A 25,987-nucleotide genomic window follows, 5' to 3' on the forward strand; every position below is an offset into this window, starting at 1 on the left:
CATTGCTACAAGCATCTACCTGAGTGATTCCCCACATATGGTGCTTCGGATGCGAGCATAAGTGCAGTGAGACATACAGTCATGGCCAAAAGTTTTGAGAATGACACAAATATTATATTTTCACATGATCTGCTGCCCTCTGGTTTTTATGTGTGTTTGTCAGATGTTTTTATCACATACAGAAATATAATTGCAATCATATTATGAGTAACAGTTAGAATGAGTTAATGCAGCAAGTCAATATTTGCAGTGTTGACCCTTCTTCTTCAGGACCTCTGCAATTCTCCCTGGCATGCTCTCAATCAACTTCTGGACCAAATCCTGACTGATAGCAGTCCATTCTTGCACAATCAATGCTTGCATTTTGTCAGAATTTGTAGGTTTTTGTTTGTCCACCCGTCTCTTGATGATTGACCACAAGTTCTCAATGGGATTAAGATCTGGGGAGTTTCCAGGCCATGGACCCAAAATCTCTATGTTTTGTTCCCTGAGCCATTTAGTTATCACCTTTGCTTTATGGTAAGGTGCTCCATCATGCTGGAAAAGTCATTGTTGATCGCCAAACTGCTCTTGGACGGTTGGGAGAAGTTGATCTTGGAGGACATCTGGTACCATTCTTTATTCATGGCTGTGTTTTTAGGCAAGACTGTGAGAGAGCCGATTCCCTTGACTGAGAAGCAACGCCACACATGAATGGTTTCAGGATGCTTTACAGTTGGCATGAGACAAGACTGGTGGTAGCGCTCACCTCGTCTTCTCCGAATAAGCTGTTTTCCAGATATCCCAAACAATCAAAAAGGGGATTCATCAGAGAAAATGACTTTACCCCAGTCCTCAGCAGTCCACTCCCTGTACCTTTTGCAGAATATCAGTCTGTCCCTGATATTTTTTCTGGAGAGAAGTGGCTTCTTTGCTGCCCTCCTTCAGACCAGGCCTTGCTCCTAGAGTCTCCGCGTCACAGTGTATGCAGATACACTCATACCTGCCTACTGCCATTCCTGAGCAAGCTCTGCACTGCTGGTAGCCCGATCCCGCAGCTGAAACACTTTTAAGAGACGGTCCTGGCACTTGCTGGTCTTTCTTGGGCGCCCTGGAGCCTTTTTGCCAACAATGGATCCTCTCTCCTTGAAGTTCTTGATTATGCAATAGATTGTTGACTGAGGTGCAATCTTTCTAGCTGCGATACTCTTACCTGTTAGGCCATTTTTATGCAGTGCAATGATGACTGCACGTGTTTCTTTAGAGATAACCATGGTTAACAGAAGAGAAACAATGATGCCAAGCACCAGCCTCCTTTTAAAGTGTCCAGTGGTGTCATTCTTACTTAATCATGACAGATTGATTTCCAGCCCTGTCCTCATCAACACCCACACCTGTGTTAATGGAGCAATCATTGAAACGATGTTAGCTGGTCCTTTTAAGGCAGGGCTGCAATGATGTTGAAATGTGTTTTGGGGGATAAAGTTCATTTACTAGGCAAATATTGACTTTGCAAGTAATTGCTGTTAAGCTGATCACTCTTTATAACATTCTGGAGTATATGCAAATTGCCATTAGAAAAACTGAAGCAGTAGACTTTGTAAAAATTAATATTTGTATCATTCTCAAAACTTTTGGCCATGACTGTACACAAGCTGAGATAGAAAGCCACAGCTATGGAGGAGATTGTGAAACAGCTGATACTGGCTAATCAGCAGCAGAGACATGCAGAGGCTACTGCAGTGCAACAAGAGACTAACCAGCAGTTACAGCAGAAACTTGCAGAGACTACTGCATCGCAACAAGAGGCTAACAGGCTGTTGCAGTAGAGACATGCAGAGGCCTATCAGCAGCAGCAGCAAGCTAATGCAGCGCAACAGGAGACCAACCGTCTTTTGGCCAAGCAGATGTCCATGTTGCTGGCTGCTCAGCAAAAGGCCGACCCAGCAAAGCCAGAGTGGAATGCCAGGAAAGAGGTCCATAAAGCGTTGACCAAGATGACATCAGAGGATGACGTAGAGGCCTATCTGACTGGGTTTGAAAGAGTGGCTACCCGTGAGAGGCTTCCACCGCAGCTCTGGGCAGAGGTGTTGGCTCCTTTCTTAGTTGCTGAGTCTCAGCAAGCGACCTGAGTGATTCCCCACACAGTGCAGAGTACAGTATGAAGCAATTAGGTCCTTTAACATGATGGAGAGCATGGAAGCTGTATGCTTGGTTACTTACATGTTTTCAAATGTATCCTTAGCATCAGCTATACTTTTAGACCTTCACTGTTAACCCCTTCACGCAAAACCACAAACATGTAGGTGATGTAGGGCAATATGGAGAGCCTGTATAATACAGTCAGCACCTGCCACTAGTAGCCGCGTTTGGTGCCAGCTGTTAATGCTGTACATGCCACGGAAAAACGCTGTTGTGGCATTTAAAGTGTGCAGACACCACAGACATCATCATTTTTAACAATTGCCACCCTACAGAATATCATTGGAGGGCAAGAATCGGTTAACATGAAAGCCAGGATAATTTTACAGACTCCCAGGGTTGTCATTACTACAGTTCTATTACTATTGTAAGTCTGTGGATTTTACTATATACTGCAATACATTAGTGATCAGGTCCCCAGAGTTCAAAAACATAGCACTTTTCATGAAAAGTCAAAAAGTTTTCCTCTTTGCTCTACAGAGTTTTCCTGCGGACTTTCTGCTTCAATTATATCTATTAAGAAACCGCTAGCATTTACGCAGGCAGGGCCGGCGTCAGCGCACGGCATATTTGGGCAAGTGCCGGGGCCCACAGAGCCTCTGGGGCCCCCCGGCACTTGCCCGCCCCAGCACTTGCCTGTCCGTCGGATGCCGATGAGCTGAAAACATAAGCGATTAAAGCAGGAGCTGTGAGCTCAGCTCCTGCTTTAAAGCTGTGGCCCGGCGTGTGTGTGTAGGCGCAATGAGGTCATCACATCGCACTTACACCCGCAAGCCGGGCCTTGGGCTCACAGCTCCTGCTTTAATCGCTTATGTGAATGGAGTGGGAGAGCGGAGAGAGGAGCGTCGGGGGAGCGATGGAAGGTGAGTGTAAGTGTTTGTTTTTTTATTAAATATTAAGGTGGAACATAATGAAGGGGGGGGGAACGGCATGACACTGGGGACAATGATGGAGGGGGCCCAATGAAACTGGGGGGCAAATGAAGGGGAGGGGGGGAACAGCATGACACTGGGGAAGATGAAGGGGTGGGGAGAGAACGGCATGAAACTGGGGACAGAGAAGGAGGGGGCCCAATGAAACTGGGGGGGCCAAATGAAGGGGGGGGAACGGCATGACACTGGGGCAGATGGGGGGTGGAACAGCATGACACTGGGGCAGAGACAGGGGACATGAAATTATGAGCAGATGAAGGGGGAGAACGTGATGAAACTGGGGACAGAGTTGGAGGGGGACATGAAACTGGGGGCAGAGGAAGGGTGTATATGAAACTGGGGGAGAGATGGAGGGGGGCATATAATTTATGGGTGACTGTAGGAGGATTATACTGTGTGGGAGCACATGATAAATAAATTAGAATGGGCGGAGTCAACATAAAGTGGGTGGAGACAAATTTGCCGCGCCGAACATTTTACCCCTTTCTACTCTTTAAAAATTGGGAGGTATGGCGTTGGTGACGCCACACTCCTGCGTGACGTCACTCACTTCATCTGCGACACACAGTGTCTCAACTCCCCCACCTCCTTTACAAGGGGGCCCATTGAGGCTCTGTCGCCCAAGGGCCCATAAAAACCTGGAGCCGGCCCTGTACGCAGGTATAATTGACATGCTACGATTTCCCAAAACGGTTTTGGAAATCTCAGCGTTTCAACTGTGGGTATATTTCTGCAATGTGTGGAAAGGATTCACTAGAATTCCATCTACTTTGCAAGGACTGTAAAACGCCCTGTTTTTTTCCATGGTGTTTACTCCATCTGGGGCTTCAGCCTAACAGAAGTCAGCTTTGAAGTCATCTTCTCAAGAAAAACATCCCTCAGTTTATAAAATCTTTTGTATCTTTTATACACAAGGGGATCATTGATAGGATGTCTCAAAAGACACTCTAAATACTGAGAAAAGTTCAGTCATTAAAGGGGCTCTATCAGCAAAATCATGCTGATAGACCCCCCACATATGCATGAATAGCCTTTAAAAAGGCTATTCAGGCACCGCTAAAGTTATATTAAACTACCCCCCAGTTTTAAAATAAAACCCTAAAACAGAATATGATCAACTTACCCATTGTGCACGGTGGGCGGGCATTCAGGATCCTTCCGCCGTCTTCTTCAGCCACGCCTCCTCTTCCAGCGATGTCCTTGGGTCCCGTCTAACTAGCTAACTGACATTGTTAAAAAATGGCACGAGTGCATGTGCAGTAGCATGCTGCTTCTACTACGGCTACTGCATATGTGCCCGCGCCATTTTTTATTAATGCCAGTTCGTGAGTTAGACGGGACCCGAGGACATCGCTGGAAGAGGAGGCGTGGCTGAAGAAGACGGCGGACCCTGAATGCCCGCCCACCGTGCACAATGGGTAAGTTGATCATATTATGTTTTAGGGTTTTATTTTAAAACTGGGGGGTAGTTTAATATAACTTTAGCGGTGCCTGAATAGCCTTTTTAAGGGCTATTCATGCATATGTGGGGCTCTATCAGCATGATTTTGCTGATAGAGCCCCTTTAAGGCCCATTCTCAATATTCAGATTGACAATCATTAAATAATTTTAAAAAATTAAAAAAAAAAAATTAAAAATAACGAAATGTTGTAAATCACTCCTTTCTCTAGAATACATGTAAAAGTAACTGAAGTAACTGAAGGACAACCTCTCTATCTAGACTCTGTGCAGAGGAGATTTGGCACAGATCTCTTTTAAATAGAGAAGCCTTCTGGCTCTTTAAACATAATACCAGATTCCCACAGGACTTTAATATGAAGTCAAATTTGTCATATTTCTTTTAGTTTCCCAAATTATTATACCATTATTTGTATTTAAGGGGTTTGTCATTGGAGATCATGTGATCACATCATATCATTTAGTTGGTTATGGAAGATCATGTAACCACTGCGAGTGATCATACTTTCGGTTTGAGAGAACCACAGCAGATACTTTTAATTTTACCGATCACAACAGAAATGACGGACACACATTTTTATTTTTTTTTACTTTGTTGCTGAATATACAGTATATGATCCAACAACAAGCCATATGAGTGTATACCTTATTGTGATTATCGCCTGGTGTTTATTGTCTATCATTTCATATACTGGGGTAAAGTGATACTATTAGATAGTCTATTAACATATATGGCCATTTGGTACACATGAAATTGCCTTATATTTACTAGATATGTAACTACTCAATTTATTGGGATATTTTACTATCTGGTTTTTGTTTGGTTTGGATATATACATTTTCTCTAGCTTTGTGGCAGAGTGGATTTATAAGTTGTGGAGTTAGAATTCTCCAGGGCAGCGGTTCTCAACCTGTGGGTTGCGACCCCGGCGGGGGTCGAACGACCAAAATACAGGGGTCGCCTAAAACCATCGGAAAATACATATTTCCGATGGCTTTAGCCGCTGAGAAGCCGCGCTGCCTTTGCAGCAGGGTAGATCCTAGTGGGGTTAAGGACCTGTGATGACGTCATGACCATGTGATCGGACTCTGGTGTGGGCGGAGCTATTCAGTACAGTGCCGAGTTACACAGAAAGGGAAGGCTGCAGTGAGTGGAGACTGGAAGGTAAGATGGAGGGAGGAGACAGCATGTGTAAGCAAGGGGTGGGAAGGGGATGCAAGCAGTGTGTGAGTATGATAGGAGGGGATGCAGGCTGTGTGTGAGCATGATAGAGGGGTTCAGGCTGTGTGTGAGCAAGATGGGGGTGTTTCAGGCTGTGTGTCAGCATAATAGTGGGGTTCAGGCTGTGTGTGAGCGTGATAGGCGGTTCAGGCTGTGTGTGAGCAAGATGGGGGACATGAATCTGTGGGCAGAGATGGGGGACATGAATCTGTGGGCAGAGATGGGGGACATGAATCTGGGGACAGAGATGGGGGACATGATTCTGAGGGCAGAGATGGGGGACATGAATCTGGGGGCAGAGATGGGGGGGACATGAATCTGGGGACAGAGATGGGGGACATGAATCTGGTGGCAGAGATGGAGGGACATGAATCTGGGGACAGAGATGGGGGACATGATTCTGAGGGCAGAGATGGGGGGACATGAATCTGGGGGCAGAGATGGAGGGACATGAATTTGGGGGCAGAGATGGAGGGACATGAATCTGGTGACAGAGATGGGGGACATGATTCTGAGGGCAGAGATGGGGGACATGAATCTGGGGGCAGAGATGGGGGACATGAATCTGGGGGCAGAGATGGAGGGACATGAATCTGGGGGCAGAGATGGAGGGACATGAATCTGGGGACAGATGGGGGACATGAATCTGGGGGCAGAGATGGAGGGACATGAATCTGGGGACAGAGATGGGGGACATGATTCTGAAGGCAGAGATGGGGGGACATGAATCTGGGGGCAGAGATAGAGGGGACATGAAACTGAGGACAGAGATGGAGGGGACATGAATCTGGGGGCAGAGATGGAAGGGGGACATGAAACGGGGCAGATGAAGAGGTTATATGAAACTGGGGGAGAGATAGAGGGGGGACATATAATTTACGGGTGACTAGGAGGATTATACTGTGTGGGAGCACGTGAAAAATGAATGAGAATGGGCGGAGTCAACATAAAAGTGGACGGAGCCAAATTTGTCTCTGCGCGCCGCACATTTTATCCCTCTTTCTACGTTTCAAAAGTTGGGAGGTATGGGTTGTAGCAAAATTAAGGCCTATTCACACAGGCACAGAGAGGGCAGATTATGGTGCGAAATCCACGTCATAATCCGCCATCTCACAATGGAGGTCTATTTAGACCGCCAGGCTTGTTTTTTGCGTGAGCGGCATGCTGATGCTCACAGAAAAAAAAAGTGGGCTGCCCTTTCTTCAGGTGGATTCCACAGCTCGGTGACCCGTGGCGTCCACCTGGCGGTAGCAACCTCCCGAGTCGTCCCATTAATTTCAGCCGACTTCAGGGGGGAAGCCGCGACAGTCGTGGCAAGTGTGTTTTGACCCGAGAGTGAAGCTCCCCGCGTCACTCTCAGTGCCTAAATCCACTATAGATCCACTATACCGCCCCCTGTGTGATCTAGCCCTTACAGTTATGAAGTAGCCACCAAAATTATATTTTGGTTTGGGGTCATCGCAACATGAGGAACTGTATTGCGGGGTCACGGCATTAGAAAGGTTGAGAACCACTGCTCCAGGGTGAATGTATTATAAGGCAAAACACTAAACATGCTGCTCTGTTATTGGTATTCTGTTATATTTTGATGTTGTTTTGTTTGTGGTGCATAAATTTTTAATATATATCAGGGTGTGACCTGATTTGATACACGTTCACATTTAATGTTAGAAGGTGAATTTGCTGCCGACTTTCCACTCTGTTCATTGAGGCCCACTTTTCCTTCTCTTCTGTATCAGGGGGTTTAGTTTTAAATAGTGTTCAGCGAGGATGGGATTCTATGCTACATGTATGTTATTATATGAAGATTAAAAGTTAATTTGTAGACATATGTATCTATTTTTTGGTCCTGGATTTGATTTCACTTGTTAATCTACTCGAGTTTTCCACTTCTGTGGTTCCAGTGGGTTGTTCTTGCATTGGCCTACATGGATTTCGGACATTACCAAGCCTCCTTTCATGAGGCCACAAGATTTGACAGCTCTTTTGTGAGTCTGGCAGGCCATACCTTTTTATGGATACCTCTGGGACATACCCAGAGAGTTGGCAAGTATGGTTTGCCTGATTCTGTGGTGTGCTGGACCAAGGTCCCTAACTTGCCTGAACAGCTGTTACCTACACTCCGATCAACCTGTCTGACTCCCCAGAGCAAAATTTCGCAGCACTGTGGGTCCAGTGTCAGCTGTCTGTTACAAAACCTCTCTGTCTCCTTCTTTGCTGCATTTGTCTGTGTTTTTGAATAATTTTTTTTTCTTATAGATTTTAGTGCTTATTCTTTAAACAGTTTTAATGCTTTCTTTCGTTTTTTTGTTGTTAATTGCCTCCTTTACTTTTTTATTATCCACATGGGTTTTCTCCTGTTTCTAAGCTTTTTTTTCACATTTACATCCCAGATTTAGTACTAGATTTCCCTCTAGACTGTAGTGTAGCAGAACTTGGTGCATCTACTTGGAGCTTAAATTTTTCTGACTTGCTAAATAAGTGGAAGTACATTCTCAGAAAATAGGGGCATTGCTTAAATGTGCTAATATTGTGTCATAAAATTCTGGTTCAAAGCCAGACCCCATTTTATATCATTTTCCACAATTATCCCTTCCTTTTCCAGCTTTAGGCCAAGGCCCCACGGGCTGTAATCGCAGTGCTAAAGCGCTGCGTGAACGCATTGTGGTTCTTTTCGCAGCGCTTTTAAGAGAAAGTTCACAGCGTTTTCCTCTGTGGACCTTCTCTTAACATTATATCTACGGGAAAGCCGCCGACGTTTCCGTAGATATAATTGACATGCTGCAATTTGCAAAGCCACAACGGCTTTGCAAATCGCAGTGTGTCCGCACTGCATTTTTTTCCACAAAGTGGGCATGGGATTCGCATGAATCCCATCCCCTTTGCTTGCACTGTAAAACGCCGTGATTTTTCCCACAGCATCTCCGCTGCGGGCAAATCGTAGCGTTTACGTCCCGTGGGGCCCCAGCCTTAGGGGGCATTCACACTGAGTTTGTGGAGCTGTTTTTGACACAAAACTCATGTAAAAAAGAAGCACTGTAAAACAGAATCACATTGAGTTCAATGGGTTCCGTCTTACGCACGCTACACATTGAACTCAACTTTTTTACCCATTCATTTCAATGTGTTACGCATAACACATTGAAATCAATGGGATTCTGTTTTACAGCACTTCTTCTTTGCATAAATTTTTTGGCAAAAACAGCACCACAAAACTCTGTGTGAATGCCCCCTAAGATGGCCCCAATATTCTTGGTGTGTAACATGGCACGTAATTCTTTCTGGTCCCCAACATGGCTGCTTTTTTTTATTCCTGGTTCGCAGTATGGCTCTTCCTCTAATTCCCAGTCCCCAGCATGTGTCCCTATGTGCCGGCCGCTTCCATTCATTTCTATGGGAGCGTGCTGTGAGCGTTCTGTTCGGAACGGCTGTTCCAAACAGTGTTCGCTCATCTCTAGTCCCTATCTCATTCCTAATCCCTTGTATGGCTCTCACTCTAATTTGTATTCCCCACCATGCCATGCCCTTTCATTTCTGGTCCCTAGCATTTCTCCCTGTCTCAGTCCTGATTCCTAGTATGGATTCCCCTTCTCATTCCTGGTTCACAGCATTGTTCTTCCCTCATATTTGGTCCCCAGTATGGCTTTCCTCTTCATTCTAATCTTGACAACTCAATATTGTGGCAACGTATGGTGGGATTTATAGGTAAAGAATGGCTGCTCATGTTCTCCTTAGCACTTAGTGATTGATCAGGTGTTAACCACAACTGCATAGCTACAGACGCCTGCTACCTGCTAGGCAATGGTAGAAATCCAGTACATCTGTGCTTCATATGTGGCCCCAAATTTTTTAGGGATATTGGGATGTTGTATTACATCCCTCCAAGGGTATTTTGGAGGATATTTAGGTTGTGTCTACTCCAGTTTGGTAGACAAGATCATTGTTTTTGGTCCAGTAATAGTACTATACCCTTCAAAACACTCATGATGACTCTTGGCAGTATGACAGGACGAGAAATATCCATGTTTGGTTTGCATATTGTACTGTAATTTGTAACCATCAGCATCACCCCTGTTTTGGTCAATGCACTGGCTGTGCCCTATCTCTCTCCTCTCCTATGGACTCAGTGATGCAGCAGGCAGCATGTATGTCATATATACAGTCTTTTCAAAGGAGCTTTTTACTCGTTCACTCGCTGGCCACTGACTCAAAAAAGGGGTTGATTTTCTGTTAGAAGTACAGTTTACATAAGAAAAATGGGGAGGAATATTGGTCACAGAATAATCTGTCAGGATATGGGTGTGGACATCTGGGATAGTTTGTATGATATTACTAGTGTATTTGAAGCATCAGGTACAATGATGCAAAATGTGCTTTATTTTAGCTATTCAGACAGCTATCCGCCTGCAACAATCGGGGTCTGTCTCTTTACACCGTGAACTCCAAAGTAGACGTCGGGAACAGCGCGAGCAACGAGAACAACGTCGTATAGCAAGAGAGCAAGAGCTTCAGAGGTTAACAGAACTTCAGAGTGAAAAAGAAAGACAGCAAAAGGAACTGGAGCAACTGAGAGAGGCCCAAAAAAAAGCTGAAGAGGCCATGATGCAGGAGCAGCTCAAACATCGAGAGCAGCAAGAAGAAATGCAGAGATTGCTGACAGGACAGCTAAGAGAAGCAGAAGAGGCAAGTAGAGGACTATGTTCTTGTAAGGCAAACACCCAAAAAGTCAAAATCCCAGTATTACACCGCTAAATAGCACTTAAGTACTGCAAATTCATCAAAATGGTCAAAAATGTCAAAAAAGTTAGGAGTTTCAGAATATAGTGTGTCAAGCAAATATCTTTTTATTTTTTTATAAAATGGAGTTTTATTCTGGAAAAATTATAAATTTCGTATGTCTACAAAAAGTTAAAATATGATATTAAACAGTTAGCTGCTGTATTCTTCTGAAATGTTTAAAGGGGTTGGCCACTTTCAGACCAATATTGACAAACAAATGTACAATAAAAAGATATACAATTTTCCAATATACTTTCTGTACCAATTCCTCACGGTTTTCTAGATCTCTGCTTGCTGTCATTCATTCTGTTACTTCTAGAGGATAAAACGCTGACCATGGTCATGTGATTTACGGTCCATGGTCATGTGATGAACACACAGGTGCACAGCTGATTACCACGCAGATGTCTGATTATTGTGCTGTGACTGTAACCAGCAGCACCTGTGTGCTCATCACATGACCATGGACCGTAAATCACATGACCATGGTCAGCGTTTTATCCTCTAGAAGTAACAGAATGAATGACAGCAAGCCGAAATCTAGAAAACCATGTGGAATTGATACAGAAAGTATATTGGAAAATTGTATATCTTTTTATTGTACATTTGTTTGTCAATATTGGTCTGAACATGGCCAACCCCTTTAAGGCCAGGGCCACAAGTGGCATAAACGCCACAATTTGTCCGTGGTGGAAAAAGAGGTGTGAACGGGACCTAATTCTGTAGTGTTATGGGGTTTTTTGCAATAGTTTTTTTTGCACAATTTACAATAGAAGAAAACATGTCAAAGATAACATCACTGACTCATTATTGTATCCACTACAGACAATAGTTGATGCCAGGGTTTATCTCCCTGCGCAGAGCATGTCTAGTAAACTCAGTGAGCTGAGTACAGACTATTGCTGTTATGGACATGATAGTGTGATGTACTGGAAAGCTAGAAAAATTTCTAAATGAGGTGGGGTTGGAGAAAAATTGCGTTTGTGCAACTTTCTTATGGGTTTTTTTTTTTTAAAGGCATTCACTGTGCAACCAAAATGACATATGTTACCTGTATTCTTTGGGTCTCAGAACAATTTCAAGAATATCAAATTTATATAGTTTTATTTATGTTTTAACTAGGGCTGAGCGATCAGGATTGGAAATGTTCAGATTTCGATCGGCGATCGAGTATATTTCACAATCGCGATCGGAATTCCGATCCTGATCTTTTCAGGCGGGATCGAGATTGGAGCTTATTTCCCACAATGCTTGTCTACTGGCCAATCATTGTGGGAAAAGCTTAGCACCCATAGGAATGAAAGCAAGTGGCTGACCGCTTAACCTCCTGCGTCCATTCATTCCTATAGATTTACCGCAGCCTGCCACTCTTCTGCTTCATCCCTGTTTTACCATATACTCAGCTGAATATGTGGTAAAACAGGGACGAAGCAGAAGAGTGGTAGGCTGCAGTAAATCTCTGTGTGCTGCGCTGCTGTGAGGACGACGAGGCAAGTTCGCAAGTAGATAGATTCTACTGTACATTGACTCGTCTATCTACTAGACAAGTCAATGTACAGTAGTATCTATCTACTCGCGAACTTCGCTCAACTTACCTGCACAGAAGTGCTGCCGCTGCCCTCTTCTGGTCCGGTCCTCTCTCCTTCACATGTCTTCAGAGTGCCCTGCTCCCACCCCCGCCTCCCTAGACTAGTTTTATAGAGATGCTGGAGAAGGTGGGGCTTGTGGCTTAGAGTGTGGGCGGGTATTGGGAGGGGAGACGTGAGTGATGCATTCACGTCTCCCCGCCCACACCCTCCTAATCTATCTATGAGATTTTTAATCACTACACAGCGTGGAGTCCAAAAATTATTTCAATTTTTGGACTACATGCTGTGTAGTGAATAAGATCGCTTTTAAAATCCAATCTTCGATTATTAAAAAAAATCCCATTCACTTGCATTGGGAACATAATTGGGATCGGGTTCGAATGGAAAATAATCGGAAATCGGATTTTAAAAACGATCCTGAAATTTCAAGATCGGCTAAACACTAGTTTTAAACCCTTAACCCTTTTGCTGCCAGGGGTCTCCAGATATTTTTCTCCTCTGGTAGCCAGAGCAATTTTCACAGTTTTGAGATGGACAAAAAAAACCTAAATTGCAATTTCATACTAACCCCCCCCCCCATCCTACAAATATTATAAATGTGAAAGTTTGGATGTTTGTGTGTTTGTTCCTCAATCACGCAAAAATGGCTTAACGACGGTTATGAATTTTTGTTCACATAGTATACTACACTGCACTTATCTCAGCTTCTGAGAAAGCCAGGGATCTTACCTGTCTGTGTAAACACACACTAACCCTCAGTGTAGACACATTTGCATATTATCTGGTCTGATCCAGGCACTGCAGACAAACTGACATGGGCAAACACCTTTAATCGAAATTGGCAGTTTGTCAATTTTAAACATGTCGGGGGGAAAAAGAAAATCTTATTTGTCGCAAATAACGACAGCTATGAAGGAGCCAGAAGTCATAGAGTTCTCCTCAAGTGGACCTGACGGGATCATCAACGCCAGCAATACCTGCATTATATGGTGTTGCAGCCAGCTGCTGTGATGCCGGAACAATTACAGGCACAGTGCAAAGAACAACTTCAGTGCCAGGTCAGCTTGAGAGTTGCCAAAACGCCGGAGCATGCCGATCATCAACGCCAACAACACACTCATTATATGGTGTCACAGTGAGCTACTGAGATGTCGCAAGACTCATGGGCACAGTGTGAGGAACGAGTTCAGCGGCAGGCAAGCTTGAGAGTTGCTGAAATGCCGGAGCATGCGGATCATCAACGCCAACAACACGCTCATTATATGGCTTCCCAGTGAGCTGCTGCGATGCCGGAACTATCACGGACACAGCGCTAGGAACACATTCAGCGACAGGCCAGCTTGACAGCTTTCGAAACGCCGGAGCAGGCGGATCATAAACACCAACAACACGCTCACTATATGGTATCCCAGTGAGCTGCTGAGATGCCTGAAAAATCACAGGCACAGCATGAGGAACAAGTTCAGCAGCAGGACAGCTTAAGAGCTGCCAAAACGCCGGAGCATGCAAACCATCGATGGCAGCAATTTGCTGAATATGGGTGGCTCATCCACTCCAATAACCCACAGACAAAGTCGCGGGCAGAGGCTAGTACCTTAGAGTAGATACCTACAACATTGTAAAAATGCCACTTGGTACTATATACAGACACCTTCATGCAATTTTGATTTCAAGTGTTTGTTTTATTAAAAATAAATACAAATAAATGTATATTAGTTGCTAAAAGTGGAAACCAAACAAACTTATATGCACCAAACCTCCTAAAAATAAGAATCCAACATGTGTAGAGTCCATACTTACACCTGCATGCACCTTCATGTAACTTTGTGACAAACACAGATAATTTTTTTTTAATCACTTCCAGACCACCCATTGGGTTTTTACATCTGGAAGCTGGTTGTCTAGATCTGCAAGGATGTACCACTGCATCCAAGCAGATTTCAGCAGCTGCACAAAATCATACAGCTACTGAAACGGGGAGCCAGATATAACTTCAGCCGGAGCTCCCAGAGAGAAGGCAGGAAAGGCTTATTACCTTCCCTGCCTTCCCAATCGCTGTGTATATAGCACTCAATGAGCGCTGTATACATCACTACAGGTGCCGCCATGATGTGGCGGTGTACCCCATTAAATAGTTCCCCTTATTAATAATGCCCAGGTGTTTCCTAATTAAAAGGTGAAAAAAAAAGTACAAAAAATGAGTGGGGTTCCAATACCGGGGACCCCCAGGATCAGCTGTTTGAATGAACTATGGTACTTGTGTAAGTGGCATAAACCCTTCTCTGTTTACATAGTATAATTCATCTCATAGCGGTCATGTAATGTAACTACAACCTCATCCTACAAGTCTATTGTAACAAGGCATTATAAACAGACAGCGTGTGATATAAACAGGCGCCATGGCCCCTTCTTACAGATGGTTAGTGGAGAGTCACTGATCTCTTATTGATGTTTAATTTTGAGGATAGATCATCAATAAAAATAAGCTGGAAAACGCCATGTGGTGTCCTGCAGCAAAAAAGAGCTGCACAAAAAACTGCGGCGGAGATGCATTACAGTTCATTCTGCAGCACACTGCACAGAAAGTTCACAGAGGTGATGCCCCCTAATGGTCCCTTATATAAATATCCTCCCCCTTGTATTCATAATATCTCATAATAGTCCTTATATAAATAATCCCCTGTGGGGAATCGCTCAGGTAGATGCTTGTAGCAGTGCAGGAAACAGGGACACAGACAATGGATTGCACACGAGTTCAGGCTTTATTCACATGTAACGCATACACTGCTTTTGCAAAGCCACAGGATAAACAAAACAAAATCCTAACTTAAACGTAAGGAAACTTTTCCTTGACTATACAGGAGACTGGCTACCAATCTCCCACCTTGGCAACAACAACAGGTGGCACAGTACCTGCTTTCGAGGTCCGGTCTGGACAGTTCAACTCTGTCTGTGTGGTGCCACACTGCTAGTCTTCACACTCAGACTGTTATTAGGGCCTGATTAGTCAGCTGACCTCTCTGGTAGGAATCTTTACCATACACCCTTTAGCTGCCTGGCTGGAATAGACTTGTCTTCCCAGACCACACCCTTCACTCTCTAACACTCCCTATCATCATAATGCCTCCTAATGAATCCTCCCACAGGACGTTTGTGTCTGAGCGCACGTGGCGCGATGTTGTGACATCAATGCAATGCCTTTATGGGTTTGTGGTTTACAACACTGTTAAACTGCAGGATACATTTTAACTAGATCGACTTCGGTGGATGTATCAATGGCAGCACCGGGTTGGGCCCCACAGAGTCAGGGCACCCTCTGCTCCCCCTCCACTAGCTACACATCTACATTATAAAATACAATTTGTCCTGCAAAAATTAAGCCTTTATACAGTAAAATATAAAAAAAGTTTTGTTTTTTGAAGGCAGAAAATGACTGCGTTGGTAAGGGGTTAAGTGAACAAACTTAGGGGTATACTTTATTATAAAAAAAAAAACCTCCTGTGTCTTTAACTATTACATCTGTCTTTACTTCTTACCTGAGGGATTTTGTCCCATACTGTGTGCAGAGGCAGATCAGATTTATTAGATTTTTCATAATACAGATGTCAGTAGCACGAGGTGGCAAATAAGTGAAGAATCAGGCTATTTTGTTTAATAAAGTATATTATAAAGATTTGTATCTTCGCCTGCACTATGAAAAAAGTTAACAAATGCAAACTCCCTACACTTGTATTCCAAATTTCAAGTACTAAAATTTGCCGCAACTGCTTTGTCATTTTAGCTTATTCCATCTTTTGTTCAGTTCTATGTTCCTTCCATTCTTTTTAAGGAAAAACAATGTCCAGTTTTTTTTTTTTTATTAGGCCCGTGCTTCCATGCAGGCAGAAATGCAACAAAAAGAGATGGAAGCTGTGCAACAGAAACAGAGGATTCAAGAACTTGAGCAGTTGCAGGAACGGTTGCAGGAAGCTCTAAGCCAAGAAATCAAAGCACGTCAAGATGAAGAGGAGTATAGACATGCTCAGACCAAGTAAAGATTTCTTGCTTGTATAGAAATTATTGGTTGATTTACCTTGTAGTAAAGTTGATCTCAGGAATTAAATGGAACTTGATGGGTCTGAATTGTCAGAGAATTAGAAGTTAGGAAATGTGTATTTGCTGTATACTGTACACAAAATAAGCCGATTTATAATTCGTATGTCAGAGCATGTGAAAAACCCTGGTTTTACTACATATTTTTTCTACTAGTGAAACTAATAGAAAAAATAGAAATTATAGTCTTTAGCTAATACTTATTCAAATATGTAAAGCTTGTGAGTTGTATTTCATTCAGCGTTTTGTGTGAGATATCACAAGCCACTGTACAGTCATGGCTACGCTCCATGCACATACTTTGTATGGTGGCACAAGAAGTCCTTACAAGCTCATATTATAGTGACATAGTTGATGAGGTTGGATGAAACACAGGTGTATCTTATAACCCTACAGTGTTGATCCAGAGAAAATGCCCCATCAAACTGATGTCAATTGTCCAATGTCAAGGGAAAAAATTCCTTTCCAACTCCAGCAATCAGTATAAAACCCTGAATCAACTTGTCTTTACCAAAACTCTAAAGCCTGTATGAACTCAATAAAACTAAACCATTAGTTAACCTACATGGTGTACGTCATAAAAAAAAACTGTAAAAAAATGCCAGAAGTAAAAACAATGCTAGAATTGATGTTTATAAGGGAGCCTGCACACGGAGTTTACGCTCGCTCATTCTGAACGTAAAACTCGTTCAGAGTGAGCAGCGTAAAAAAGAGATCCCATTGAGGCGCGTAACACATTGAAAGCAATAGGTAAAAAAAAGCCTCCCATTGATTTCAATGGGGAGTGCGCGTATGCCGGCACCCATTCAAGTCAATGGGATCTGTTTTTTTATGCCGCTCACTCTGAACAAGTTTTACGTTCAAAATGAACGAGTGTTCAATTCCGTGTGCAGGCTCCCTAAAAGAGTTAATCAAATTTGTCAATAAGTTATAGACACTCCAAAATGATATACCATATATACTCGAGTATAAGCCGACCCGAATATAAGCCGAGGGCCCTAATTTTACCACAAAAAACTGGGAAATCTTATTGACTCGAGTATAAGATGGGGGGGGGGGGAATGCAGTTATTTACTGGAAGATTTAAAAAATTAAAATGGTCGGAGTTTTTGGGTGCAGTAGTTGCTGAGTGCTAGGAAAGGAAAGGGGGTGTTTTGGTTGTCTGTCTGCCCCTTCCCTGAGCTTGAGGACTGGGGTTTTTCCCCCCAAGTGGAATTCAGCCTAATTTCTACTTTTGTGTGTATTCTAGGCAAAGGAGTGATTTAGAACTTTTATTTTTTTATTTTTTTTTAAAGCTTCTTTTTTTCCCCCACTATTTTATGGTAGATTCTATACATTGATATTGTGGCTGGTCATAGATCCTCCCCGTCCTCCTAAAAAAAAATATATATATATATTTTTTTTTTTTTTGCTGGCTCGAGTATAAGCCGAGGGGGGCTTTTTCAGCATAAAAACTGTGCTGAAAAATTCGGCTTATACTCGAGTATGCATATCATACCACTAAAAACAAGCACTTTTATTTCTACATCACCAAAACCTAGCTTGAATGTGAAGACAAAATTCTCCAAAATCGCAAAATCATTAATACAAAATTGGCTGTGGCAGAAGGAGAATATATAAACTGTGCGAGCATATATCAGGATACACCCCAGATTACACACCAATTGTGACTCCCAAATCATAGGAGCTGCATGGAACATAATAGGGAACTTGGTGTTCCTCATGTACACCACGCAGCTTGCATATTCACTTTTCACCATCTGCTGTGCATATGCACATCTGGGAAACTAATGTTCACTACACCCTTAGATAAATTCTTTGATGGGTGCAGTTTTCAAAATGGGGTCACTCCTTATGGAATTCTACTTTATTGGCACGTCAGGGTCTCTGAAAACATTACATGACACTGAGATACTAAACATTTAAATCTGTATTCTAAAAGCCGCATAGCGCTTCTTCATATCTTCTTGCTGTGTACCCAAACTGCAGTTTATACCCACATGTATGACACTGTTGTACCCAACATAACATACGTAATGCTATATGTGAGTATAAACTGCTGTTTGGACACACAATTGGGCACAAAAAGCAAGGAGTGCTGCTTGGTTTTTAGAGCACAGATTTAGACGGTTTGGTTTTTAGACGTCATGCCTCTTTTGCACAGCCGTTAAAATACCAGTAAAGTGAAATCCACTGATAGATGACCCCATTGTAGCAGCTATACCCCTGAAAGAATTTATCCAGAGGTACAGTGTTGTGTTGCATTAATTTAATTTCCAGAAATGAATTTGCAATTAATGGTGAAAAGTGAAAATGGTCTGGGATAACTGCTTAAGGGTCCAGACAATAAACAACAATAGAGCCTAGAGCCCCTCTGCCCCACGTATTGCGCTCCTTTCAAAAAACTGGATATAACACACCTTGAATCGAATCAACAGGCTTTTATTCGTGTATAGATAACGTGTTTCAAGGTATGCCAACATGCAATGCGCACCACTTCATCAGATCTATGTGCCTGATGATATGAGCTCGGTATGTAAATTTTAGGGCTAAATGAAAGTATTATTGGAAAGAAATGAAATGTCTAAATTTCACCTCCATATTGTTTTAATTCCCGTGAAATGCCTAAAGGGTTAACAAAGTTCCCAAATGGGGTTATGAATTATTTAAGGGGCACAGTTTTGAAAATGGAGTTTTCTTTGTATATTGGATTTTAAATTCCCCTTCAGAACTGAAGTGGTATCTAACAAATGGGTTTTGGAAATTTTCTTGTAAATTTGGAAAATTGCCTTGTGAATTGTAAGCTGTATAATGTCCAAAATAAATTGAAGGACAATTAAAAGTGGGTGTCAATATAAAGCAGAGATACAGTAGATAATATTTATTAATGTATTTGGCTGGTAAGATTATTTGTCTGAAAACCAGAGCATTTTACATTATGTTAAATTGTGAATTTTTCCAAATTTCAATAAAATTTCCATATATACGCAAATACGCATATGCAAAAAATATTGACCACAGATTACCACTATCATAGGGCCATGAAAATATTATCTGAAAATCACTTCTCAAAGTGCCCTGCAGGATCAAAGCCCACTCTACTAACACTCAGTAATTTGCTGTTTCTCCACAGACTGCTGATTCAGGAAGAGGACAAGCTACGAGTTCTGCTAAGGATGCGAGAAGAGCAGACACAGTTTGTTGAAAGAGCACAGAGAGAGAAACAAGAACTGCAGCAGGAGATGGAGATAAAGAACAAAGAACTACAGGAGGCACAAAAGCAGCTTGAAGATGTTAGAGAAAACAGGCAAAAAGCTGACAGAGATGTACAGGTTTGTGTGTGATTCTTTGCAAAACTCTGGACATATACATCCTAACTTTTACAGGGCACACTCACTGTTTTCTGTGACTGGGGAGGTCAACAACAAGATGTCTGACCAGGCCTTACAAGACTTTATGGAAATGCCATTTTGTTTCATGCCAACATCATCTTTTTATGTATTAGGTTCAGTTATCCCTATTAATGGCTAGGACAGTTCTTACTTTATAGGGATTTTTTTGGTTTGGAAAACCTAGATTCATATATCAAATATTACAATATTTGCATTTTTTATTTGTGTTGATTTCTCTTAGATTTCTCTCTTGATTTCTCTTAGCCTTATATTTTTGATTGAACTACCCTTTCTGCAAATGTATAAATTAAGTATATTTTTATTCCAATTTAGGTGGCTCAGAGAAAAGTTAATTAACTGTAATCTACAGTTAATATACTCGTAGATTGGCTCTCATCTCTTGTCAGAATATAGAGTATATCTCTTAGGGGATGGTCCCGTCTTAGATAACAGTAGTGTTGAGCGAGTAGTATTCAATCGAATACCTCACTGGCATAGGAATGCGTGTAATCGGCCGAACACCAAGGAGTTAATCGCATCGAATATTCGATCTAATACTACTCGCTCAACACTATTACAGAGTCTAGTAATATGGATGGCTACTGCATTATTTCCATAGTGGTTGTACTAAATGGAATTTGAACTTACTGCAAGGTTTACCTTACAGCACAACACGGCTCAGCATTAGTGGTCCCAGCAGGAAGCCATTTTGCTATCTTCTTTTTTGTTAAGGGACTATTCTAAAGGCCAGTTTTATACTGCTTCCCATACATTTAACCTATGAACTGTGAAATCTCCCATAGGCTAATTCCCCACATAGCGGGGCGCAGGAAAAAAGAAACACAATGCCAACGCATTATGGTTTTTCCTGCATTGCTTTCCACAATAAGTCCACAGAGGTTTCCTCTGCAGGAATTTCTGCTTCCATTATACCTATAGGGCAGTGATGGCAAACCTATGGCACGCGTGCCAGAGAGGGCACGCAAAGCCTCCTCTGCTGGCACATGTTCGGTCTCCCGAATACTCACTAACGGGGAATCGGGTACAGGATTCCCCGTTAGTGAGCGATCACTGCTTTCAGCTGGTTGTGCAAATGCACGGCCTACACTGACTGCAGAGTGTGACCTCTGCACCAGCGCGGGTGTGATGATGTAAGTCATCAGCACCCGCAGTCAACAGGGCGGGTCTTCAGGTAAGTGTGTGTGTGTGTGTGTGTGTGTGTACTGTGTGGTGAAGGGGACTAATGTGGACCATTTCATGCTGTGTTGGGAATGGGGCTACTGTGGATCATTTCATGCTGTGTGGGCAAGGGGGCTACTGTGGGCCATTTCATGCTGTGTGGGGAGGGGGCTACTGTGGACCATTTCATGCTGTGTGGGAAAGGGGGCTACTGTGGAGCATTTAATACTGTGTGGGGAGGGGGGCTACTGTGGAGTATACAGGTATAATCCTTTGTGGGGGCCACTGCAGGGCAGGTTGTACCATGAGTGGGGGCCACTGCAGGGCAGATTGTACTGTGTGTGGGGGCCACTGCGGGGAAGATTGTACTGAGTGGTGTCCCTTCACTATTCATATCACACAGTATCTGTTTTATGGTAGACGTGATATTAGTACAGGCTGTGATAACATTTCACGGTCACTATAAAACAGATCCTGTGTGATGTAAATAGTGAACATTAATTGTTCAAAAGTACCAAATGCAGAGACTTTTACCTTTCAGTACAATCTCTGTAAAGCTCCATTCACACGACAGTAATTTGTGGGTCCGCAATTGTGGCTCAACAGAGTTTTAAGGTTAAATTTCCATGTTGGCACTCCGCGATAGTTTATTGGGTTTTGGGTTGCAGTTTGGGCACTCTGCCTCAAAACGGTTCGCCATCACTGCTATAGGGAAACCGCCAGCATTTCAGTGGGTATAAATGACATCCTGCGATTTCAAAAACTGCGATGTAATGGAAATCACCTCATTCCCATTGCATAAATTTTTCAGTATTGTGCACATTATAAATTTTTTTCTGGATGCCCTCCCATGGAATTGTCCAAAACATTCCCTTTGCATCTAGTTTATAGAGGTTCTCCAGGTAAAAAAATTTAATTAAAAAAGGTCTATTAGTGCTATTAATAAGGCACTAAGTGCATTCAAATACCTTTAGTAGTGATTTTGGGGTTCCCTGGGAGATCCTAGCCTCTTCTGCATTTGTTTACATCTGCATCTTCCTGTTCTGTGTCTTTCCTAGAACTCTCATGAGCTCACGCACAGTATAGTGCTCCAAAGTCACCCCTGCACAGTATATTGCTCCACAGTGGCCACTGCACAGTATAATTTGGTCCAAAGTGGCCTCTGCATAGTATAGTGCTCCACAGCGGCCCCTGCACAGTATAGTGCTCCACAATAGCCACTACACAGTATAATATGGTTCACAGTGGCCACTGCACAGTATAATATGCTCCACAGTGGCCCACACACAGTACAATATGGTTCACACTGTCCCCTGCACAGTATAATATGCTCCACAGTGGCCTCCGCAAAGTATAATTCTCCACAGAAGACCCCGTATACTGAAAAATACATGCAGCAAACATGCTGCAATTTCCGAAATGTCGGGGGTTTCCATATAGGTATAATTGAAACTGAAAGTCAGCAGAGGAAACTTCTGTGAACTTTCTGTAGGAAAAACTGTGATGTGTTGCCAATGTGATTTTTCCTGCAGTGGTTTTTTGCTGCAAGACACTACATGGGGACTTAGCCAAAAAGTAATGCATACGGAAATGTGAAAATAGCCTCAGAAGATTAACTCAAGACAAACAAATTAAGGCCTCATTCACATCTGCGTCAGTAATCCATTCGGGGGAGTCTGCATGGGGACCTCCCTGAATGGACTGCCGAATGCATTTGCAAGCAGTGTGCAGTGAATACACACGGACCACATAGATTATAATGGGCTCCGTGTGCTTGCCGTGAGATCTCCACAGGGAACATGTGGACAGGAAAGTACTTCACAATCTACTCTATTGACTCGTGCGGAGATCTCGCAGCAAGCACATTATAGTCTATAAGACCCCATTATAGTCTATGGGGTCCGTGTGCTTTCACTGCACACCGCTTGCAAATGCATTCGGTAGTCCGTTCAAGGGGTCCCCATGTGGACTCCCCGGATGGATTACCAAACGCAGATGTGAACCAAGGGTAACAATGTTTGACAAAGGCTAGACTATTTTGTTATGACTATAACATTACCGTACTAATTATAGTTTATATAGAGAGAAATGATATTTAATTTTCCAAGTATTTTTCTTCCCCCTATGGGGCACAAATGGCTACAATTGCCCAGTTTTTCTTTGCCTTTCTCAGAATAATGATAGCTAGATTTTAGAAACATAGAATTTGATAGACATTTGCTTTTTTCAGTCAACAGAATGTAGTTATAGGTAGCTGTACACATTAGATTGTTATGTGATTTATCTTACAATCACCAAGGTTTTATTTCAAATATTGATCATCAGGAGTAACGTGGCACAATTTGTTTGACTCAGAAGTTTGTTGTTACAATTAGTAACCTTAATATTCTTGAGTGGATTTGACAAAAGGTCTCAGTGCCTTAGAGTTCCCTGTTACAGCCAGTACTAGCCACAATCCCCTCCATAATTGTGACAGTAGAACAAATATGTTCTCTCTTCACCACTGATGGTTTTCCTTTACTACGCATCTCTGATTCATAGTACTTCAGCATCTGCCAATTCCTCCTCCTCTTCTCCTTAGCGTAAGCTCAACAAAGAGTTTTCTGTCAGGCAGAAAATATCTACTTCAATTTTGGAAGCGTTTTTTTGTTTTGTTTTTTTCCCATAGAATAAAGGGTTCTGTTTTCTAAAACCTAGTGGTTTTTGAAGTGTTTATTGTTCAATTAATTTCTATGGGAGTTTCAGGCAAAATCTGCCTGAAGATAAGGCAAGATGCTTATTTTTTTTCTGCTACTAAAACAATTTTCACTGATTGTCATTGAAATGGGAAGCAGATTTAGACTGAGGCCCCACGTTGTGGAAACGCAGCTTCTTTTGTTGCATATTTTGCTGCGTTTTTTTGAGCCAAAACCAAGAATGGCTACAAGAGGAATAAGAGATATACAGTGGGGCAAAAAAGTATTTAGTCAGTCACCAATAGTGCAAGTTCCACCACTTAAAAAGATGAGAGGCGTCTCTAATTTACATCATAGGTAGACCTCAACTATGAGAGACAAAATGAGAAAACAAATCCAGAAAATCACATTGTCTGATTTTGTAAGAATTTATTTGCAAATTATGGTGGAAAATAAGTATTTGGTCAGTAACAAAATTTCATCTCAATACTTTGTTATATATCCTTTGTTGGCAATGACAGAGGTCAAACGTTTTCTGTAAGTCTTCACAAGGTTGGCACACACTGTTGTTGGTATGTTTGCCCATTCCTCCATGCAGATCTCCTCTAGAGCAGTGATGTTTTGGGGCTGTCGCTTGGCAACACGGACTTTCAACTCCCTCCAAAGGTTTTCTATAGGGTTGAGATCTGGAGACTGGCTAGGCCACTCCAGGACCTTGAAATGCTTCTTACAAAGCCACTCCTTCGTTGCCCTGGCGGTGTGCTTTGGATCATTGTCATGTTGAAAGACCCAGCCACGTTTCATCTTCAATGCCCTTGCTGATGGAAGGAGGTTTGCACTCAAAATCTCACGATACATGGCCCCATTCATTCTTTCATGTACCCGGATCAGTCGTTCTGGCCCCTTTGCAGAGAAACAGCCCCAAAGCATGATGTTTCCACCCCCATGCTTTACAGTAGGTATGGTGTTTGATGGATGCAACTCAGTATTCTTTTTCCTCCAAACACGAAAAGTTGTGTTTCTACCAAACAGTTCCAGTTTGGTTTCATCAGACCATAGGACATTCTCCCAATAATCTTCTGGATCATCCAAATGCTCTCTAGCAAACTTCAGACGGGCCCAGACATGTACTGGCTTAAGCAGTGGGACACGTCTGGCACTGCAGGATCTGAGTCCCTGGCGGCGTAGTGTGTTACTGATGGTAGGCTTTGTAAGATTGGTCCCAGCTCTCTGCAGTTCATTCACTAGGTCCCCCCGCATGGTTCTGGGATTTTTGCTCACCGTTCTTGTGATCATTTTGACCCCACGGGGTGAGATTTTGCATGGAGCCCCAGATTGAGGGAGATTATCAGTGGTCTTGTATGTCTTCCATTTTCTAATTATTGCTCCCACAGTTGATTTCTTCAATCCAAGCTGGTTGCCATTCAGGTCTTTTGAGATGGACTTGTAGCCTTGAGGTTGCTCATGCTTCCTCACAATTTTGCTTCTCAAGTCCTCAGACAGTTCTTTGGCCTTCTTTCTTTTCTCCATGCTCAATGTGGTACACACAAGGACACAGGACAGAGGTTGAGTCAACTTTAATCTATTTCAACTGGCTGCAAGTGTGATTTAGTTATTGCCACCACCTGTTAGGTGCCTCAGATAAGTAACAGGTGCTGTTAATTATACAAATTAGAGAAGCTTCACATGATTTTTCAGTGTCAATACTTTTGTCCACCCCCTTTTTTATGTTTGGTGTTGAATTATATTCAATTTGGCTTTTTGACAATTCTTTTTGTGGTTTTCCATTGAAGACAACATAAATGAAGATAATAATACCAAAGAATTTGTTCTTGCAATCATTTTCTGGAAGAAAATGAGTATTATCTGACTACCGTGCGCAGTGTCATCAAGAATTTTAAAGCCCTTGGCACTGTGGCTAACCTCCCTAGATGTGGACGGAAAAGAAAAATTAACGAGAGATTTCAACGCAAGATTGTGTGGATGGTGGATAAAGAACCTCGACTAACATCCAAACAAGTTCAAGCTGCCCTGCAGTCCGAGGGTACAACAGTGTCAACCCATAATATCCGTCGGCATCTGAATTATAAGGGAATGTATGGTAGGATACCAGAAAGACCCCACTTCTTAACCAGAGACATAAAAAAGCCAGGCTGGAGTTTGCCAAAACTTACCTGAGAAAGCCAAAAACGTTTTGGAAGAATGTTCTCTGGTCAGATGATACAAAAGTAGAGCTTTTTGGGAAAAGGCATCAACATAGAGTTTACAGGGAAAAAAAAGAGGCCTTCAAAGAAAAGAACACGGTCTCTACAGTCAAACATGGCAAAGGTTCCCTGATGTTTTGGGGTTGCTTTGCTGCCTCTGGCACTGGACTGCTTGACCGTGTGCATGGCATTATGAAGTCTGAAGACTACCAATAAATTTTGCAGCATAATGTAGGGCCCAGTGTGAGAAAGCTGGGTCTCCCTCAGAGGTAATGGGTCTTCC

General features: G+C 42.7%; 1 protein-coding gene across 1 annotated transcript in view; it reads left to right on the forward strand.

Annotated features, from left to right (window-relative positions):
* Positions 1-25,987, forward strand: part of DEF6 (DEF6 guanine nucleotide exchange factor) — a 97,701-nt gene that overhangs the window by 68,547 nt on the left and 3,167 nt on the right. The window contains exons 7-9 of the mRNA XM_075266399.1: positions 10,179-10,477; positions 16,026-16,192; positions 19,388-19,586. Coding sequence (XP_075122500.1) covers positions 10,179-10,477; positions 16,026-16,192; positions 19,388-19,586 — 665 coding nt within the window. The remainder of the gene's footprint in view (positions 1-10,178; positions 10,478-16,025; positions 16,193-19,387; positions 19,587-25,987) is intronic.

The sequence above is a fragment of the Leptodactylus fuscus genome, chromosome 2 (assembly GCF_031893055.1).
Source record: "Leptodactylus fuscus isolate aLepFus1 chromosome 2, aLepFus1.hap2, whole genome shotgun sequence".
In the NCBI taxonomy this organism is placed as follows: Eukaryota; Metazoa; Chordata; class Amphibia; order Anura; family Leptodactylidae; genus Leptodactylus; species Leptodactylus fuscus.